Source organism: Gigantopelta aegis, chromosome 14 (assembly GCF_016097555.1).
Source record: "Gigantopelta aegis isolate Gae_Host chromosome 14, Gae_host_genome, whole genome shotgun sequence".
NCBI lineage: Eukaryota > Metazoa > Mollusca > Gastropoda > Neomphalida > Peltospiridae > Gigantopelta > Gigantopelta aegis.
Genome location: NC_054712.1, coordinates 20,015,289 through 20,035,544, shown reverse-complemented (window position 1 = coordinate 20,035,544; position 20,256 = coordinate 20,015,289). Strand labels below are relative to the sequence as shown.

Sequence of the window (20,256 nt, the reverse complement as noted above, 5' to 3'; positions counted from 1 at the left end):
GTTAAGCGAAAGGAGAGGAGTACGCCAAAACCCTTGGTTTTACCAAAAGTTAAAAGTGTGGTTTGTTTAACGAAACCACAAGAGCACATTAATTTATTAGCGTTACCACTACTAGTAGGTTAGACGACAGCTGCTTCCGCCACTCCATGAGCAACACCAATTGATAAAGCAACTAGGGATCTTGTATATGCACTGTATCACAGACAGGACAGTATATACCATGATCGTTGGTATTCTGGTTAGGATGGAAAAATCCCAATATGTCCACCAAGTTGGTTCGATCCTATGGCTCATGCAACTCTGGCAGGCATTCAACCTACTAAATTCCCCTCCTACCGTAATAAGTGTTTTGTTTAACGACAAACTCAGCATATATTAATTATGATTAATTTGGCATCATACATATCATTAAAGATCACAAAGATCATGAGAGGAAACTCGCTGTTGCAACTCCATCCAAGGAAGTAGCAAGGGATAATTGACTGCAAAACTTTCTTTAAGAAAGTGTGAAGAGTGCGTATCTGTTAACTACCACACCAAAACCTGAACACATTTGTCACATTTGCAGGATATATACCACCAAATCAAATCCCACCGACAATAGTAACGTATGTGGCTAAAATTCATACCTGCAGCGTATCAATCGACATAAACATCACGGATATAAATACTACCACCCCTCACCCATACAAGTGAACGGATAAAAAAAATGGGGGTGAAGCTGCTCATTTCAGAGATAACTAGTAGCGTCTATGACTACACTAGTTCCACACAAAATTAGAGTACTTGGGGTTTTTTTTAGGTACCCCATACGTTTCAAGCACAAGGTCACTTGACACAATGGTACTAGATGAAATAAAATTCCATTCATTTTTTGCCCAGATGAAACCAATTTATTTTGGTTTACAACGAACACATTCATCACCAATGACAGGACTTTAACTGCTCTATCAAAAGTTGGGTGCACCTCAAACTTTGACCCAGCTGGAAGTTATTTGGTTTAGTACTACCTGCAAGATGCTTCCTCGTGAATTTGATCATTCCGACTCCCCGGTGAGTGTGGTAGGTGGGGTAAACAATTTATTCAGGTGACAATTTAGGGCCATGTTTGTGGTACAACAGTTTTTCTTTTCTTTTTACATGAATCTAATCAGAAATTACTGATCACAACACGTTTAGTGAAGGCTAGTACAAGCGTTAGAAAGTGCTGTTGTCAACCTTAGATATAGCAATCCTACCCAACTACACACTCACACCTAATTATTTAAAAAAAAAAAAAAAAAAAAAAAAATTGACAAAAATAGCAGAAATACAATTTATTGCCAAAATAATACAAATGTTTTTTTTCCCACAGTATATGTTTTTCCTTTATACAATTTAGTTCACACACACACACACACACACACGCACACACACATGCACGTGCACACACATATATATAATATATATCTATATATGTATACACAAATACATATATAACACAGACATACCAAATCATTAGCATAAACCATATAACAAGATACTAAGTCTGGGAACAGATTTATCAATTATATTTTATCAGCACAAATTATCTGTCGTCTGTTTGAACAACTACAAACATCACATCTTTTTATTAAAAGTAACTGTACACATATGAACATACTGTAAACTTTATTTTCAAGTGTGGTATATATGGTTGGAAGTCACAAACAAAATTCCTATTATTTGTCAGTTAAAATGTATGCAACCCAAATATATATCAATTATGAATATGATAACATACTGTTTCCCTGCTGATTTTGAAAAAAAAGAAAGAAAGAGAAATGTTGATTGCACCATATTAACATCAAATGCAATGGACTTGGTGAGTATCAAAAAATTTGTCAAAGAATTAGACCTGCATGAAAATTGATTCCACCATTATATTCAAATGTCAAGATATCAGTTTGTGCAGATTTTATACTGTATGGAACCCAACACCACAACGATCCCTACCCCCCCCCCCCCCCCCCACACACATGCCTGCTATTATTAATATTTTGTAATAAAAATATTCAAATACATGTACAAATGTGATCAACATTTTCCTAAAATAAATGTTCATTCAACAACATACCTATTAACCTACATGTACATACACGTTTGTTTTTCTTCAGTAAATACAACTGCAATCATTTACTGAATATGACAGACAACAGATGTGTGTGGAAGTGGTGCGGTTGTAAAAATAATTGATAAATCTCATTGTGGCCTAAATCTAATTACATCGTTACTGTAACTCTATCACAATGGTCATGTCAATGTATAATGTACATGTATGTTACATAATAACGAGAAAGCCAGAAATCTGCATAAATTACACTTTTTACATTATCAGTTATATGTAGATGTGTGGCAGTTAAAAAAGCCCATAACTAATGACCAACGGAATAGGAAATACAGTAAAGTACACTTATAACGAACTACTGCATAGAACGAACTGATTGTAAAATCCTGTTTTATCTCCCTATACATTAATAACCAACGTATGCAACTGTGTACAACAAACGTCTGCTATAATGAACTAACTATCATGATCCCTTGTGGTTCATTATAGGAGTACTTTATTGTACTGTCTGTATACCTAGAGGAAAGCGATGACCATTTGACATCCCTGGACATTAGGGGCGATTCAACAATTATGTAATCAAAATTATACTTTTTTTTTATAACTAAAACATTTACATGTAGCTCAACAATACTCTTGAAAGAGTAAAGTAACTTCTTTTTTTTCGCAAATTAAAATTAGGACATAATTTACATTATCGTAACCAGCATTACCACATCATGTAGCTTGGCAGAATGAAGCATATCACTGTACATGTATTTATGAAATGGCTTACTTGAATTTGTTTCGCATAACTCATTAAATATTATTTTATGAATAAGCAGGTTTTCAATTCTCAGTCTAAGATGAAAACCATTTTGAAATGTAGACTGATTTACATGTATGAACAAAAGAGTGGGAGACCAGTCTTGGTGACATAGTGATTACGGTTGAGATAAATTTTCACTAAATAATACTAATACTATTAATACTAAAAAAAAATTATACTCATGTATATAAAAAAATAAGAGAAGAAAACAGGTCAGCCATTTTTTTTAGGTATTATAGGTTCCTTGTTTTTCAGCCCTATATTAAGTGTGTTGTAATTTATCAGAAATTTGGGCTAGTGCTTTATTTTGGTGGGCTAGTGGAATTTACAAACCCACTAGCCCTGTGGCTAGTGACTTTCTTAAAACATTTGTCATACCCTGATTAAGTCATCGAACATAAGGCTAGCAGGTACTGGGTTTGCCTCACAGTACTGGCTCCCACCCAGAGCAAGTTTTAAAGTGTAAGAACACTATACCGACATCTCGCTCGCTAACCACTAACATCTAACCCTCTGTGTTGGACAGATAGCTGAGGTTTGTGCCCAGGACAGTGTGCTTGAACCTTAATTGGATATAAGCATTATCATAAATATAAATGAAATGAAGTTAAGAGAGGGAGCATTGCATGTCATCTGAGAGTTTGTAAGTAGGACACATCATGTAGCTTGGCAGAATGAAGCATATCACTGTACATGTATTTATCTGCATTTCTTCTTTTTTCCATTTCAACTTATTTTTGTGCTTATATCGAATTACAGTTCAAACATGTTTTCCTGGGCACACACCTCAGCTGTCTGTCCAGGACAGTGGGTTAGTTGGTTAGTGGTTAGTGAGAGAGAAGAGGGTGTAGTGGCCTTACACCTACCCACTGAGCCCTTAAGAACTCACACTGGGTTGGAGCTGGTACTGGGCTGCGAACCCTGTACCTACCAGCCTGTAGTCTAATGGCTTAACCACTGTGCCACCGAGGCCGGTTATCTGAATATTAAAACAGATCAAATGAATGTCTGCTTCTTTGCCACCAGTGATGGATCTGATCCAGATTTAGACATTGTACAGCCTGTGTCAAATTCACTGAAAAGAAAGAAAAGAAACCATTTGTGTCCTGTTTCAAATATCATACAACTTGTAACAAATTCACTGAAATCAAAACAAAATGGATCTAGCTGTGTTTTTATCCTAACTTATGATATACAAGTACAGTGAAACCTGTAAAAACCAGATCCACCGTTAACCGGAATTCCCTCAAAACCGGATATTTTTCTCGGTCCCTTTGTAAAATCAGTACCGAACTTAACCTCTCTAAACCAGATACCTCTAAAAACCTCTTAAGTACGTCATCAATTACACTCGGAAGTGGTGACCAATCACTATCCATACAGTAACGGTATAGTTGTAAAACCTCTCTATAAGATTGTTTAAACACCTGCATATATTATAATATATATCTGGGAGGGGACATTAGTCATATTTTTACGTTTTGGAATTTGTTAACTGCAAATTAGATGTACATTAATGAAGGAAGGAAGGAAATGTTTTATTTAACGAAAGAAAGAAAGAAATGTTTTATTTACGGTTATATGGCGTCAGACATATGATTAAGGACCACACAGATATTAAGAGAGGAAACCTGCTGTCGCCACTTCATGGGCTACTCTTTTCGAGTAGATCCAAGGGATCTTTTATCTGCACCATCCCACAGACAGGATTGTACATACATGTACCACAGCCTTTGTTACACCAGTTGTGGAGCACTGGCTGGAACGAAAAATAGCCCAATGGGTCCACTAACGGGGATCGATCCTAGACCGACCGTGCATCAAGCGAACCCTTTACCACTGGGCTATGTCCACCCCGCGTACATTAATGAAGACAATGAGGTCAATTTTATTGACACGACATTGTAATGAACATACTAGTAAACAAATAGACAAGGCTTCATTTTCTATTAACGCAGGACATTATGTTGTGTGTAAAGCAAACATTATTGTGCCATGTACATTAACTCACCAAGGAAGTCATTGTCTTCCCCATCGTTTTATAATCAGTCATCAAACAGCTACTGTGCATACCCATTTCCCTGCACAAGTAATGTTTGTTTGTTTTTTTCACTGGGAACAGATTTATCAATTATCTTTTATCCGCAGACATTATTCGTCATCCGTTGTCTGTTTGGACAAGCAAACAATCAATACTAGTTTACTCTGCATGAACAGATACACCTAACCGAAATTAAGTTACATGTTTTTGCAGAAACGGATAAATATCCGTTATATGTTAGATATGTGATGTACATTAATGAAGGAAGGAAGGAAATGTTTTATTTAACAACACACTCAACACATTTTATTTATGGTTATAAAGAAAGAAGTGTTTTATTTAACGACGCACTCAACACATTTTATTTACGGTTATATGGCGTCAGACATATGGTTATGGACCACACAGATATTGAGAGAAGAAACCCGCTGTCGCCACTTCATGAGCTAGCTCCTCTTTTCGATTAGCAGCAAGGGATCTTATATATGCACCATCCCAGACAGGATAGTACATACCACAGCCTTTGTTACACCAGTTGTGGCGCACTGGCTAATACAATTAGAATTTTTGAGACAATTTACCGATATGTCGTTTGTGTGGTTTTGGACGATTTTCTACAGTTCAGATACAAATGCAAATTTTAATGGGTCACGGTAATCAAACGAGAATGCAATATTAACGATTTTCGTAGCTTTTCTCCATCAAATGTACTATCATAAATACAAAAAAATAAAATACAAAATTATATGCACCAACCTGAAAGCTGCCATTTATATTATAAAACACTACTCCATCGGTTCTTTTACAGGGGACCGGCCTCGGTGGCGTAGTGTTTAGGCCATCGGTCTACAGGCTGGTAGGTACTGGGTTCGGATCCCAGTCAAGGCATGGGATTTTTAATCCAGATACTGACTCCAAACCCTGAGTGAGTGCTCCACAAGGCTCAGTGGGTAGGTGTAAACCACCAGTGATCCATAACTGGTTCAACAAAGGCCATGGTTTGTGCTATCCTGCATGTGGGAAGTGCAAATAAAAGATCCCTTGCTGCTAATCGGAAAGAGTAGCCCATGTAGTGACGACAGGGGGTTTCCTCTCAAAATCTGTGTGGTCTGTAACCATATGTCTGACGTCATATAACCGTAAATAAAATGTGTTGAGTGCATCGTTAAATAAAACATTTCTTTCTTTTACAGGGGAGTACTTGTTTGTGCCAAACAGTAATCTGAATGAAATGATAATAGACAGGGATTTTCCCGGAAGCATTGAGCTTAATGCTTCCAGGTCTGAACAGAAAGTTCCGAAATTATGCGAATCCTTCATGTATATCGGCCAATATAACCTTTTATAATTATTAAAATTATAATTTACTTGATTAGAATATGATTATTTGTAAATCCAATACATTTCTTGTCATCCTAATGTTTCGAAGTAGCTAAATATAGATTTCTACCTTCAGTAATTTTGTAGGTATCAATTTATTTATAATTAAGTCATAGAAAATCCCAAATGTTTTTATCTGTGTAGTGTTTTACATTTAAAACAAGTTTAGGATAAAATATTGGTTAAAAAATAAAGAAAAAGTAGGATATGTGTTTATTTTGTTGGTTGAAAAAAAACAATGGCACTCTTACTATGGCTGAAACTCAGGCGAGTCCCTTTAATTCCCGAACAGCTAGTATAGATTTTGTGCTCATAGCGAAATGATCAAAGGGAACAAAGGGAACGTGCAACTACATGTATGTTACTAACCTTTTCCGAGACTTCTATCGACTGCGATGCTGATGTCAAACAGATACAAGTACTTTGTATCTTTCTCACACCAGCAATATAGGCCTGTTATCTTATTATTTGCTTCCAAAAACAGAGATAAAATTAGCCACCATGTCTATTTAAATTTTCTGATGAACGATTACAGCTTTTGCACAAATGATCCATCGTTTATGTCGATATTGGCTTTGCATAACCAACAGACGGATGACAAAATCATTTGTGCCAAAAACAGTTAGTGTGGTTTTGGCTTTGTTAACTGTATTTAGATGCTTGATACACAAAATCTGTCTCGAGCTACAATCTAAATACAGATAACTCATTAAAACCATGCTATATACTGTATAGAGTTTACTATACGAGCTTGTGTATTGTACTGATTTTACGAAACGAGTTTCAGGATTTTTGTATTGTCCAAGCAAGAGCGAGGGTAATACATGAATTCTGACACAAGTTTTGTAAAACCAGTATGACTTACACGCGAGTATAATAATTTCTTTATTATCCATATTATGTTGTTTTCTTTATGAATAACAAGACCCAACTCAACATGTTTTAGATACAACTAAGAAGGAGACGACGAAATGACATCATATTTCAAATACACAGTCTGAGCTACGACTGGAGAAGCAACGTCATGTTATGACATCGCTTCCCACAATTACATCATTACACTTGTTATTACACATGTGCTTCGTATGATTATTATTAACGGATAATTATACAGATAATAAATCTCTTATATGTATTAGTATAACTTGGATACACATGTAATCAAACATGGTGGAATGGGTCTCACCCAGCCTTTTACTTCTAATTGAGCTAGGTTTTACTACGGACAATTAATTTTATCTTACTTGAGGGTGTCCAAAGTTTCCTGACTGCTAGAGGAGAAACCCTTCTTTCTTCGGGCTGGGGCATGTGGTGGAGGTGGCATCATTTTTTGGTCGTGGTGAGAAAACTGGAACAAATGGATGGAATGTTTAAAAAAAAAAAACCCACACTTTTTAAACTAGGGATACGATAAGTCTGTTTAAAAACAAGCACATCATAAAATGTAGTGATGGGAATTGGTTGGATATTCATGTCTGATGATGTCATTGATTGGTTAGCTGAACCAACCAATCATCGGTTATGATCGGTTGTCGACATTTTGAACCTTTTAAAAAAACATTTTACTCAAGGTTAAAAATATGTAAGTTTGTTTGCTTGTTATTGACACCACTGACGTGTATTGTTATTTAAGGTATCTAATGGATACAAAAGATAACTGATAAGAATAAAAGTACTATACATGTAAAATTGACACCTTTATTTTTTTATCTGAAAGTAAACTTTCTTTTTAAGTTAAAGAAAGAACTTCTTGTTCTTCTTGTTTTTTTTAAATCATCATGTTCACATGCTCCGGTTCGCTTGGACATTTTGATGCGCTCAAAAGCATCTAGAACAACCAGTTGTTATAAAATAAAGATTATTGGTGAAACGCACGGATCTTGCAAGTTGAAAATAGAACACTCAATTACCTGACTCTACTTTATTTTTCGTCAAATAAATTTAAGATAAATTAACACAAAAATTCTTTAACTATTCTTATTGTAGAGTATAATGTATATTATGTATTTATACAAAATGATAACGTCATATAAACATTAACATTTCACAGATCAATCCACAAATAATACAGAGTTGAAATTTGTAGTTACCATTTTTATACCATTTGGGTAACTTCATCAATTTCTGTAGCATAATTAAGGTACACATCTGTATGTGTACATGTACATGTATGTTCGTTTATAATCGATTACCAGAAATTGTAATGGATGAGTTGGAATTGAGATTTTACTGTTTGATATGTTGATATATAAGTGTAGTATTTATTTAATGCAAATAAATTTTCGTGATATGATTTCAAATAAACTAAAAAAAACCCAACATGATGTAAGTAAATGAATGAATGAATGCTTAAAGACATCTCAGCACAAAACTATCTTGGCTATTGGGTATCGCACAATGGTAAATATAATACTGAATTGATGATAAACATCAATACAAAAAAATCTAAAATCAAGTTTAAAACAAAACACAGTGCAGAGAGCTGTGCAAAGGTGTAAGTATCACAGGTAGTGATGTAAGTAAATGAAAAACATACCGACTGAGATGCAAGTTTTCTTGTCGCAGGTGAATTGCCTCTACTCCCGGGAGGTGTTGAGTCTGGGGTCTTGCGAAGGTCCTCTGTGGATCCCCCCGACCAGCTGAAGACCGGCTGCCGGATGTAGTGTGACGATGAGGCCTGAAGCATGGACGATATCGCACGCGCTCGATTGCTCTTCCTCATGGACGTGCTCCTCAAGAACGAGTCATCCAGCGATCGGCCTGATCCTGGAACAAGGACATGTTTTATTTAACGACGCACTCAACACATTTTATTTATGGTTATATGGCATCAGATATATGGTTACGGCTCGTTCCAGCCAGTTCACCACGACTGGTATGTCAAAGGCTGTGGTATGTACTACCCTGTCTGTGGGATGGTGCATATAAAAGATCCCGTGCTGCTAATTGGAAAGAGTAGCCCATGATGTGGCGACAGCGGGTTTCCTCTCTCAATATCTGTGTGGTCCTTAACCATATGTCTGACGCCATATAACCGTAAATAAAATGTGTTGAGTGTGTCGTTAAATATAACATGTCTTTCTTTTTTTATATATGGTTAACGACTACACAGAAATTGAGAGAGGAAACCCGCCGTCGCCACTTCATGAGCTATTCTTTTCAATTAGCAGCAAGGGATCTTTTATATGCACCATCCCACAGACAGGGTAGTACATACTACAGCCTTTGATACGCCAGTCGTGGTGCACTGGCTGTAACGAGAAATAGCCCAATGGGCCCACCGATGGGGATCGATCCCAGATTGACCATGCATCGAGCGAGGATCTTGGAACAAAGCAACACAACACATATTACACAATTTAGCACGTCTCTACATGAAACAAGAGGATGTGTTGTTTACTATGCATACATAACAGTTTAAGATTTAATTTTTCTCACGTTGATGTGTGGTACTACAAATGCACACAAAACATTTTTCTTACATACCCGTTGGTGAGAACACCATGCATTATTTTTGATAATGCCATATAAACATTACATGTATTTACACACATATTGTTAACAATTTCAAGACATACATATGTACGTGTTGTATGAAACTGAGACTTTACAATGGTTAATCTACGAAGAACGAAATTATTTTTTGGTTTCATAATGTTTTTAACACATTAACATAATGTATATTGCTTTACTGTTAGTTAAATGTACATTTTCTACATGAAATTTGATGGCGGAACAAATGTATCAACTTACGTGTAGATCATCTTCTACACATTACTACACATATAAACACTCATGTAGAGAAATCTTAAACTCTCTATTAGCGATCACTATATTTCAAACTGTCAACTGGGTCAAATCCATAAATAATCATTCTAAATCATTTTATGACCAAAAATAATTATACAATCAAGCTATTTTTGCAAAAATAACTATACAATCAAGCTATTTTTGCAAAAATAATTATACAATCAAGCTATTTTTGCAAAAATAATTATACAATCAACCTACATTTGTACATGTACCTTGGATTTTTAGTACATTTAACATGTTTTACAAAACTTGCTACCATATTTTTTCCAGACTTCAGTGACATGATTATACAGAACCAAGAGGAATTTGCTTCAACCCTGATTTACTCATTCTTTGGCATATCTAGAATTGGTCAAATAATTTCCCTATGTATACTCTTCAAAAAAAGTAGGGAAACTCTAATAAGAATTCACAATTGCCAAAATTGTAAGGTATATTAGCTGTGGGGAATGGTTATATAATAATAGTGAATTAATTGGGCAAACATTACAACCGGTAGTTCAGTATTACAGTAGGTTTTATGACCACCAAAGATCTTGATGGATGATTGGGGTCAGAAGTGAAATTTGAAAGTTAACGTTTTTTTATCAGTGAATTGCAAATTCAAACACTAAAAATGACTAAAAACAAAAGAATAACAACTGCATGATCAACAGAATGAAAAAGATTGACAGAAATAATGTTCCACAGTGATTAATCAACCTTCCTGGAAATTGTCAAAATCGAGAATGACACCCCACGCATGTGTACGTGGCAACTGCGTGATGCATGTGCAAACTATGGAATATATGTTTCGGTGTGTTGATAAACAGACCTGAACGTTCTTTACTAGGATGTCTGTGGTCAAAACGTATGTTCGGTCTAACAGTTGATATTTAACATTAATAGTTCAGGTTACCCTACTTTTTTTTTTAAGAGTATAGTATCCAATTCTGGAGAATCCATGTATCTCCCGCACACATATATGTACATTTGTACTTGTATGTGTACATGTTTTTTGTATGACATCAGCAGTTGACAACAACCAACATATAAAAGAGGCCACAGGCTCACAGCAAGTGACAGGTGCACATGCACATTGCAGAATCACAGCAAGTTGTTACTGGTGTGGAACAAAGTTGTCTGCTAGGCAATTTATTTTTAACCACAACCTCAAATCACTACCCAACCCTACCCATTGCCCCACACCCAATTGTTTTTCCTTTTTATTATTATTATTTGTTTTAATCTGCAGCACATCGAAAGTAGTTACTCGCATCAAAATAACATGTGCAAGTTGTGTCAGCTGTGGAAGAATTCATTAGATATATATACATGTGTATAATGAATTCTTCCACAGCAGACGCAACTTGCTCGTGTGTCAGTTTCACAAAAGAATGTTATGTTTCAGTTTTATGGCTTGAAACTGGTAATAACAAAGTATAAGCATGGTCAATATAATAATAATGAACAGTGCAAACGTAGTTATGGTTGAAATAAAAGTCACAAAACTTTCTTTTGGAAACATACTTTTTTTCAAAACCGACATAATTGCTGAGCCGATCGTCAAGCACACATGCACACATATACATACTGGTACATATAAGAACATCAGTTAATAATTTAAGGATTAAAAAAAAGGAACAGAAAATACTTACCAACATTTGAGGTCATCCTTCTTGATAATAAAAGCTCTGAGGGAAAAATAGAAAGAATAATTAGTATACCAGTTAAAAAATAAATAAAAAATAAATACAAAAATAATACAAACTAAAAACAAAACAATATTTTTCTTACATTAAATGTATTTTGAATACTACAAAGATACATTAAATATAACACAATGTAATGACAATAGTAATAAAAATTAATGCTATTGTTCTAAGCTAGAATAAGCACAACAGTTGAGATATTGCGTTTCTATATTTTCGCAAAATTAGTGTTAGTGTCTTTATCTTTTTTGCTTTTTAATTGTGAATTTTTTTTTTTTTTAAATAATATTTAATAAACTTTAAATTAATTTTACAATACCTGTACACAAAGTAGCATTAGGTATTAAAACCAGAAAGTTGATATTTATAAATTTAATGATATTTTTGTACAGGTTTTAAGATTTGACTTTAATTTTAATGAGTAATGAATGATTTGTAATTTCTGTATATTAAGCCATCACCACAACGACAACCAATCAAAGGGTCTGGTACAAAAAACAGGCAAATAACATGTTTCTGCATGCCTTATTAGTAATCTGTTGGTTGTGTATCAAAAAACTATCAACTTCATTTTGTAAATCATTATTCGATTATGAAACACAAAACAATTAAAGGGACTATACCCTGAGTTAGCTGTAATTATAAGATGTTTCCAACTAATAGAGTCTCTTTAAGGACTAAAATTATACTTTAAATATTTTTTTCTGTTTACGAATCAGTGACTCTGTACCTGGGCCCATATTTTCAAAGCCATTTTAGCGCTACGAAATCATAAAACCATCGCAAGGTGTGACATCACTACAGCAGATGTCATAGTGACCTCATAGCTTACGATGGTTTTATGATTTCATAGGCTAAGATTGCTTTGAAAATATGGGCCTTATATGGTGTGTTTCAGATTGTTCTAATGTTAAGAAAATTGGAAAGATAAGATTAGAAAATACATATACATTGCATGACACTGTGTAACTAAAAAGGCTCTACTAGCTGGGAACAGCAGAAATCTGAGGACAGTCCCTTTAATAAAGATGAAAATACATACAATCATATACATGTACAACATCATTAATTAAATCATGTTTCGAAAATTTTAAGTTCTCTAATATTTTATATTTAAAAAAAAAAAAAAAACTTATGTTACTAATTAATAACTGACCAATTGGGGAGATTTAACCATTACCATGGTGACAATTCTCCATATCCAGGAACTGATGTCATGCATGGATACATGCATGGGTGAAATAAAAACCCTTCAAACTGTGTAATATGCCACAATAAATCTAAGTTCCAACAAATCATTATACATACAGTACTATACATGTACATGTAGCTCCGGATGAGCAGAAAATGTTGCCATATTATCTAGATTTAAACTTTAAAAAATGGCAAAAACCCAGTTATTTTGTTATAATAGTTTTTAAAATTGGCAATTGGAGAACTTGGAAAGTGCCAGAGCTAGCCCTAACATAATTCCTATATATCAAGTTACCAGCAAACTGTTTCAAAACAAGCCAAAATAAATGTTATAGTTTGTTTTGATGAATAATTGACACCACTAGAGCACACTGATTACACATGCTTTCCATCAGCAACAAGGGATCTTTTATTTGCAATTTCCACATACAGGACAGGACATACCACAATCTTTGATAGACCAGTTATGGGGCACTGGCTGGGATGGAGAAAACCCAATGGGTCTGCCAAGGAGTTTCAATAGTTAGGTGTTTTTCAAACAAGTAAACAAAATAGTAATAAGTATAAGGGGAAAAAATAAACAAAGATAAAATACAGCAAAATAAACTATAAGAAAGGAAACTGTGTTTAACCAGCAGCTATTAAATATTGTGAAATATTGTGACCCTTCAACAAGAACAGTGAGGGGAAAAGTATTACATTTTAAAATCAGAGAGAGAGATACAATGTAGACACGTAGATGCATATATATATATATATATATATCTATATATATATCTATATATATATATATATATATATAGATAGATAGATAGGTGGAAGAGAGAGAGAGAGAGAGAGAGAGAGAGAGAGAGAGAGAGAGAGAGAGAGAGAGAGAGAGAGAGAGAGAGAGAGAGAGAGAGACACACACACACAGACAGACAGAATAGATATCAACAAAATCCATTTTTCTCTTACACATGTATACGATTATAAAATACCATTATTTAATTAAAAAACACTATTTTCATTTTTTTAAATTTAAAGGTGTGATTAATATGTGATCCCACCCAACCTTAGAAGGACCTGTGCATGCACTTTCAACGCCTGACATTCCATTCATGTTACATTTCAACTCTTAAATTGGACATCCCTATCACAATTTATGCATCCAACACTGATTATCTAAAGGTTGGAGTATTGTTTATTTTTTAAAATATTGTGCAGAGTTCACTTCTCATGAGTTAAACATGCATGTGTATGTGTATTAAAACAGTCGTGTAAGTTTTCGGTATATTTATATATTTATTTTAAACAGTCATTTATACGCACATATTTGTATGTGTCCTATAAATGCATGTAGGAGAAAAATAGGCTTTTTAAAGTTCCACCGCTTGTGTTTAACACAGTGTTCGATTTTGAGGAGAGTCTGGGAGTCCGAGGTTTGCCAAAACATCATACAGGACTCTCTAGCTTGGCTAGCATACATGTACAAGCCTGCATGGCTCGTAAAAGTTATTTGTATAAATTACATTGATTGTCCGAAATGACAGTCAACATTTATCTTAAAATCCTGGAAAACCACAGTCTTGAATAGCAATCTTTTCCATAATTGCATGCAGAACACTGAACTAGTGTATGTTCTGTTTTACATGAGACACACGGCAGGGCTCGCTGGGTTGGTCACGGGCTCTAATGATTTGCATACAGGGAGACCTTATGACACTTAAATTTTTTAAACCAAAATTGCACACTGTAACATACTGTTTACCTGACACGAATGAAAGGAACATATAATAAGATACTTATTTTGAATACAAGTCTGATTTCACAAATTAACAATCAAGAAAGCTACAATACATTTGCCTTTTTTAATGAATGATGGTGCTTGCTATAAAATAGTTGCAAAGTGAAGCATTATACAAAATTGACTAAGTGTGTGTTTTGCGTATGACGCAGCAATCTTCGTGCTTGCTTGCAGGTACAATGTACCTGTGTTCACTAACTAATTATATGCATCTGAGTATCGGATTCTACCTACTGATGTTTATACATGCACATTTTAATTAACCTTTTCACCCCAGGTGTCATCAATGTACTATTCATTCTACTGAATATCAGGGATGAGAGGGTTAATGTAAAAATAAAAGAGGAAACAAATCAAAATGAAAATACTACATACATGTTAGCCTGAGTACTCTGACTGTAAGAGAGCTAGACGGACATTTGGAAGGTTATACGCTCTCATTACAGCGTATAACCTTCCAAATGTCCATCTAGCTCTCTTACAGTCAGAGTACTCGGGCTATGTACATGTGAACTGGTTGGAAAACAACAGAAAAACTCAGACAAAAGCTAAATATACATGTAGGAACAGGATAAAGCATACACAAGCCAACTGCAAGACACACCATAATAAATAAACTGGTGACAATTATATTGCATTCCAGTGAATGTAAAAACTGATTTACATAATGTAGTCGGAAAATTTTCTCACCTCAACAAATTGGATCAGAATAAAGAAAAATAACAACAAATGAGCAATACATACAGTTGTACATGTACAATACAAAAAAAAGTACCACTGCATCAAGTCACTATACGTAATTTGTAAATAATGAAAAATTACTATACCACATAAAAAAAATTATGGCACTTACATTAATATCAAATAATCCTTCAATATGAAGAACATGTAAAAGAAAACTATAGGCTAAAGAGGTATAAAATAAAGAAAAGAAAAAGAAACAGATTGGGTTGAATTTACAATTTACAACATCTGTTTTTCACTTACACACACATCACTACATGTATTTACAAAGAAGAACTTTGTTTTGTTTAACGACACCACTAGAGCACATTGATTTATTAATCATCAGCTATTGCATGTCAAAATTATAGTAATTAATTATGACAGTTATGGAGAGGAAACCCGCTACATTTTTCCATTAGTAGCAAGGTATCTTTTATATGCATTATCCCACAGACAGGATAGCACATACCATGTCCTTCGATATACCAGTCGTGGTGCACTGGATGGAACGAGAAATAGCCCAATGGGCCCACCGACGGGGATCAATCCCAGACCGACCACGCATCGAGTGAGCGCTTTACCACTGAGCTACATCCTGCCCCTACAGATCTATGAATCACACTAGAAGTTACTGGATGTATCTGGATGAATCTGGATGAATCTGGATTTATCTGGATGTATCTGGATGAATCTGGATTTATCTGGATGTATCGGTCTTGCAAGCTAGCTCCTTTTTAAATTCTAATTAGCACTAGACAATGGAAGTAGAAACAAAGGGACACAGCATGACAAGAAAAGTATTTTATGCCACTAGATTTTGAAAAAAGAATTGATATTCCAAGCAGGAAAATATAAATAAGGTATTATAACTTTAACTGCTACAAAATATTTTAACATCTATTAATGCTATTAATGTTCATGGTAGGAACTACATGTAAACTGGTGACTATCAAATAATATAGTTACATTAAAAAATGTGCTGACGAATAAAAATGTTCATTCTATTCTTATACTTTTTATTTATTAAAAAGGCTGTATGAAAGTTGTACAGTGCTCAAAATTATTTATTAATTTTGTTTTGTTGAAATATAAACATAATAATTTCATAGCTGTTTTCATGAAATATGTGAAATATTACTTTATATTACATTTTATTGTTAATAAGGATTCATAAGTAACTAGTGTTTACAGCTTATAATTTTCATGTTTTCAAGTTTATGTATGGGATTGATTAACATTATTTGTAGTCATTAATATCTAATAAATATAAGAGTGAAATGTAGAAACTGCAATAGGCTATGATAATGTACATGTAGCCTACCATTCATTACTTAACTTAAAGTAAGACAACTATAGTCCATCCCATTATTCTATATACACATGTAACTGTTTTTAGTAAATAATTTCAGTTTGGTCTGACATAAGAATTAAGACAAAGTGTTTTGGAAATAAAAAACCAACTATTTTTTAGTACAATTTACAAATCAATCGGCTCAGAAATAAATAACTTGTAATAAATAACTTGTAATAAATAACTTGTAATAAATAACTTGTAATAAATAACTTGTAATAAATAACTTGTAATAAATAACTTGTAATAAATAACTTGTAATAAATAACTTGTAATAAATTTAATAGTAAGAAGGAAGGAAATGGCTTATTTAACGACGCACTCAACACATTTTATTTATGGTTATATGGAGTCGGACATATGGTAAAGGACCACACAGATATTAAGGGAGGAAACCCACTGTCACCACTTCATGGGCTACTCTTTTTGATTAGCAGCAAAGGATCTTTTATATGCACCATCCCATAGACAGGATAGCACATACCACGGCCTTTGATGTACCAGTTGTGGTGCACTGGCTGGAGTGATTCATAGTATGAAAAAAGGCATTTCCTGTGGGACGGACTATAAGTAGTAAATGTAAGACATATATATATTCTTTTTTTTAATAATGCCACAAGAGATGTGTAGCCATCGATCAAGTTGTTTAGTGGGAGAAAATTAACCTGCTTCTGTTAAAGTACTACTGCTTGAATGAACATCAAGTCTGGTGTTTATAAAACCTTTAGAGTCTAGAATCGAGACTCTAAAAGAGTCTGAGACGTGAACGTCATAGTAATGCCATACTAATTGAATGCATGTGACATCATTAGAGATTAAGTTTTATAAGCACAGGCTCAGAACTGATTATATAACAATACAGATCTCTTCCGTAATAAAAGTTAAAAGCAGACAGAAATATATCATACAGCACAACCTCTCTACTCACACAACCTGCATGTTAAGAACGTAAGGAACTGCATGGGTGTAGAACTTGTGGAATGTAGAGGTGGTCTCATTAATGCATGCTTCCATTTCTCCTTTATGGTCTGTTTTCCTGTGTGCATTTTCTTCAACAGTGTCTTAAAACTTGTCAGAAAATGGGTGGTATGTGGTACTACACGTCAAAGCATGTTGTTCTAGCGTTCAAAGCAAGCATCTTGCTGTAAAACTATCAGTAAGTAGTGGCTTTATTTTAAACAAAATAAATGCTGCAGGATTAAATGTTGTATCCACTATAAACTGGTTTTGTGTAAAAATAAATAAAATAAAATAATTTATTTTGCTAAATGCAAAAGCTTAACATACATGTACTTAAAGAATAACTAACAAGCTATGAGGAATTACAAATTATCTGTGAATGAATGCTGTAAACCCGAGCCTTTGACAAGTGGTTTTACCACATTTGTTCACAAGGGACAGATAATTCGTAACTCTACTGTCTACAATTAACAAAGCCATCAGCAATAATGTCATTTAATCTTAAGTGCATTACATTACCTAAAGGCATAACAGTGTTCGACATTGTATTTACAGCTAAATGTTTACAATACCAAACAGAGGTTCTGAGAGTACTGCTAAAGCAATACATGTCCCCTACCTGGCTCAACAATTTTTAGTATCTCCTAAATTCAAGGGTCATAACTCTGTGAGAAGGGAATAAATCGCCATGAAAGCTAAACTTGATCTGTAACAGTACATGATAAAGCTATATAAAAAATGTCATCTCAATATCGTCCGGCATTTTAAAACAAGTGTGAAAAACAAATTTTAATATCTCCTAAGTTCAAGGGCCATAACTCTGTCAAAAAGGGTAAATTGCCATGAAAGTCAAACTTGATCTATAGCAGAACATGACAGAGCTATACATGTATACACAAAATTTCAGTTAACATCTTAAAGCTAAAAAAACAAATGTTCATATCTCCTAAGTTCAAGGGCCATAACTCTTGTCAAAAATGGGTAAATCACCATGAAAGTCAAACTTGATATGTAACAGAACATGACACAAAATTTCAGCTCAATATCTTGAGGTATCTGCAAAAACAAAGTTGAAAAAAGAAATTTCATATCTCCTAAGTTCAAGGGCCATAACTCCATCTAAAATGGGTAAATCACCATGAAAGTCAAACTTGATCTGTAACAGTACATGATAAAGCTATACACAAAAATGTCAGCTCAATACATGTATGTCAAGGCATTCTGGAAAAAACCATCAGGAAAAATATATGTGGGACAGACGGACAGACGGACAGACAGCCAGAAGGACGGAGATGAAATCTATAGTCCCCTCCAGTTGGACCAGCAGGGGACTAATAATACAACTTTGGTTGCATTAGAAAGTAATTATTTTTCTATGCTATTAAAGCCACTCTTTTGAAAATATACCATTTCATGTTTATAAAACAAGACGTCCAAAATATTTTGTAAATCTCTGTAGATGGTATAACTTATGTGTGATCTGACTAGACTCATGAATGGAAACATTATATGAATGAAAGTGAAGTTCCGGCCATGGTGAACACTGAACAACCAACCAAACGTCATTTTTAAGCCAGCCAATCAGTGACTGTATAAGCAATCTTAACACTGTGCAGAGATAAAAAAAAAACATATACACAAGGTGATGCCTTTGCCAGAAAAGCTGCATTCTGACACAAATGAAGAATACAAATATTATGGCTAAAAAAATGACCGTGTGAGATTTTTAACTACATGTACAGGTAAGTAGATGAATTACGACAACACATAATTACTATATTTTAAAAAGGGGATTACAGGCATCACGTGGAATTTTTGTAAGGGGTTTCAGGGCTTCTAGATTATGGTAGCCCCACTCCCATAGCTAGTGATATTCAATGTTGGGCTAGTAAGTAACTACTATTGCCATGCCCAATGGCTAGTGAAAAAAAAAGGTCAAATGTTGCAGTTAAGTCTATTTTGTAAATATTAATATCCTGCCCCAACCCCAACCCCCAATGTTAGTGTTTATAAGCTCTATCTCCCTTTTTAGCTGACATATCTGATTATTACTATTATTTAGTAAAATTGTATTAACTTAAAGTAAAGTAGGGCTAGTGATTTTTAATCATGGCTAGTAAATGTTTTAATCACTGATTCTATGGCTAGTGGATTAAAAAAAATTCTAGAACCCTGGGTTTGTTTTGGTAATGAACTAGGTTTTTTTTTTGGAGGGGGGGTAAATAAGAATAAAGGATGAAAATACTGGGTTTCATTTGGAGAGCAGATGTCCCTGGTGACAAAACTATGTTTTAATACAACTCTTTTGTTAATTTAAAAATAAATACCAAACGATAGTGATCCAAGAAAGGTATTTCACCAGATAGTACAACAATAACAAGAAATTCCAAAATCCATTTATTTATATTTATGTAGAACAT

The 20,256-nt window shown here is 34.2% G+C and overlaps 1 protein-coding gene across 1 annotated transcript in view; it reads right to left on the bottom strand.

The window, feature by feature from the left end:
* Positions 1–1,301: 1,301 nt before the first annotated feature.
* LOC121388095 (ankyrin repeat domain-containing protein SOWAHC-like) overlaps positions 1,302–20,256 on the bottom strand; it is a 32,861-nt gene continuing 13,906 nt past the window's right edge. The window contains exons 6-9 of the mRNA XM_041519311.1: positions 11,766–11,801; positions 8,852–9,081; positions 7,560–7,663; positions 1,302–3,969 (exon numbers count right to left, since the gene is read on the bottom strand). Of these exons, the coding sequence (XP_041375245.1) occupies positions 3,891–3,969; positions 7,560–7,663; positions 8,852–9,081; positions 11,766–11,801 (449 nt within the window). The 3' untranslated portion in view covers positions 1,302–3,890. The remainder of the gene's footprint in view (positions 3,970–7,559; positions 7,664–8,851; positions 9,082–11,765; positions 11,802–20,256) is intronic.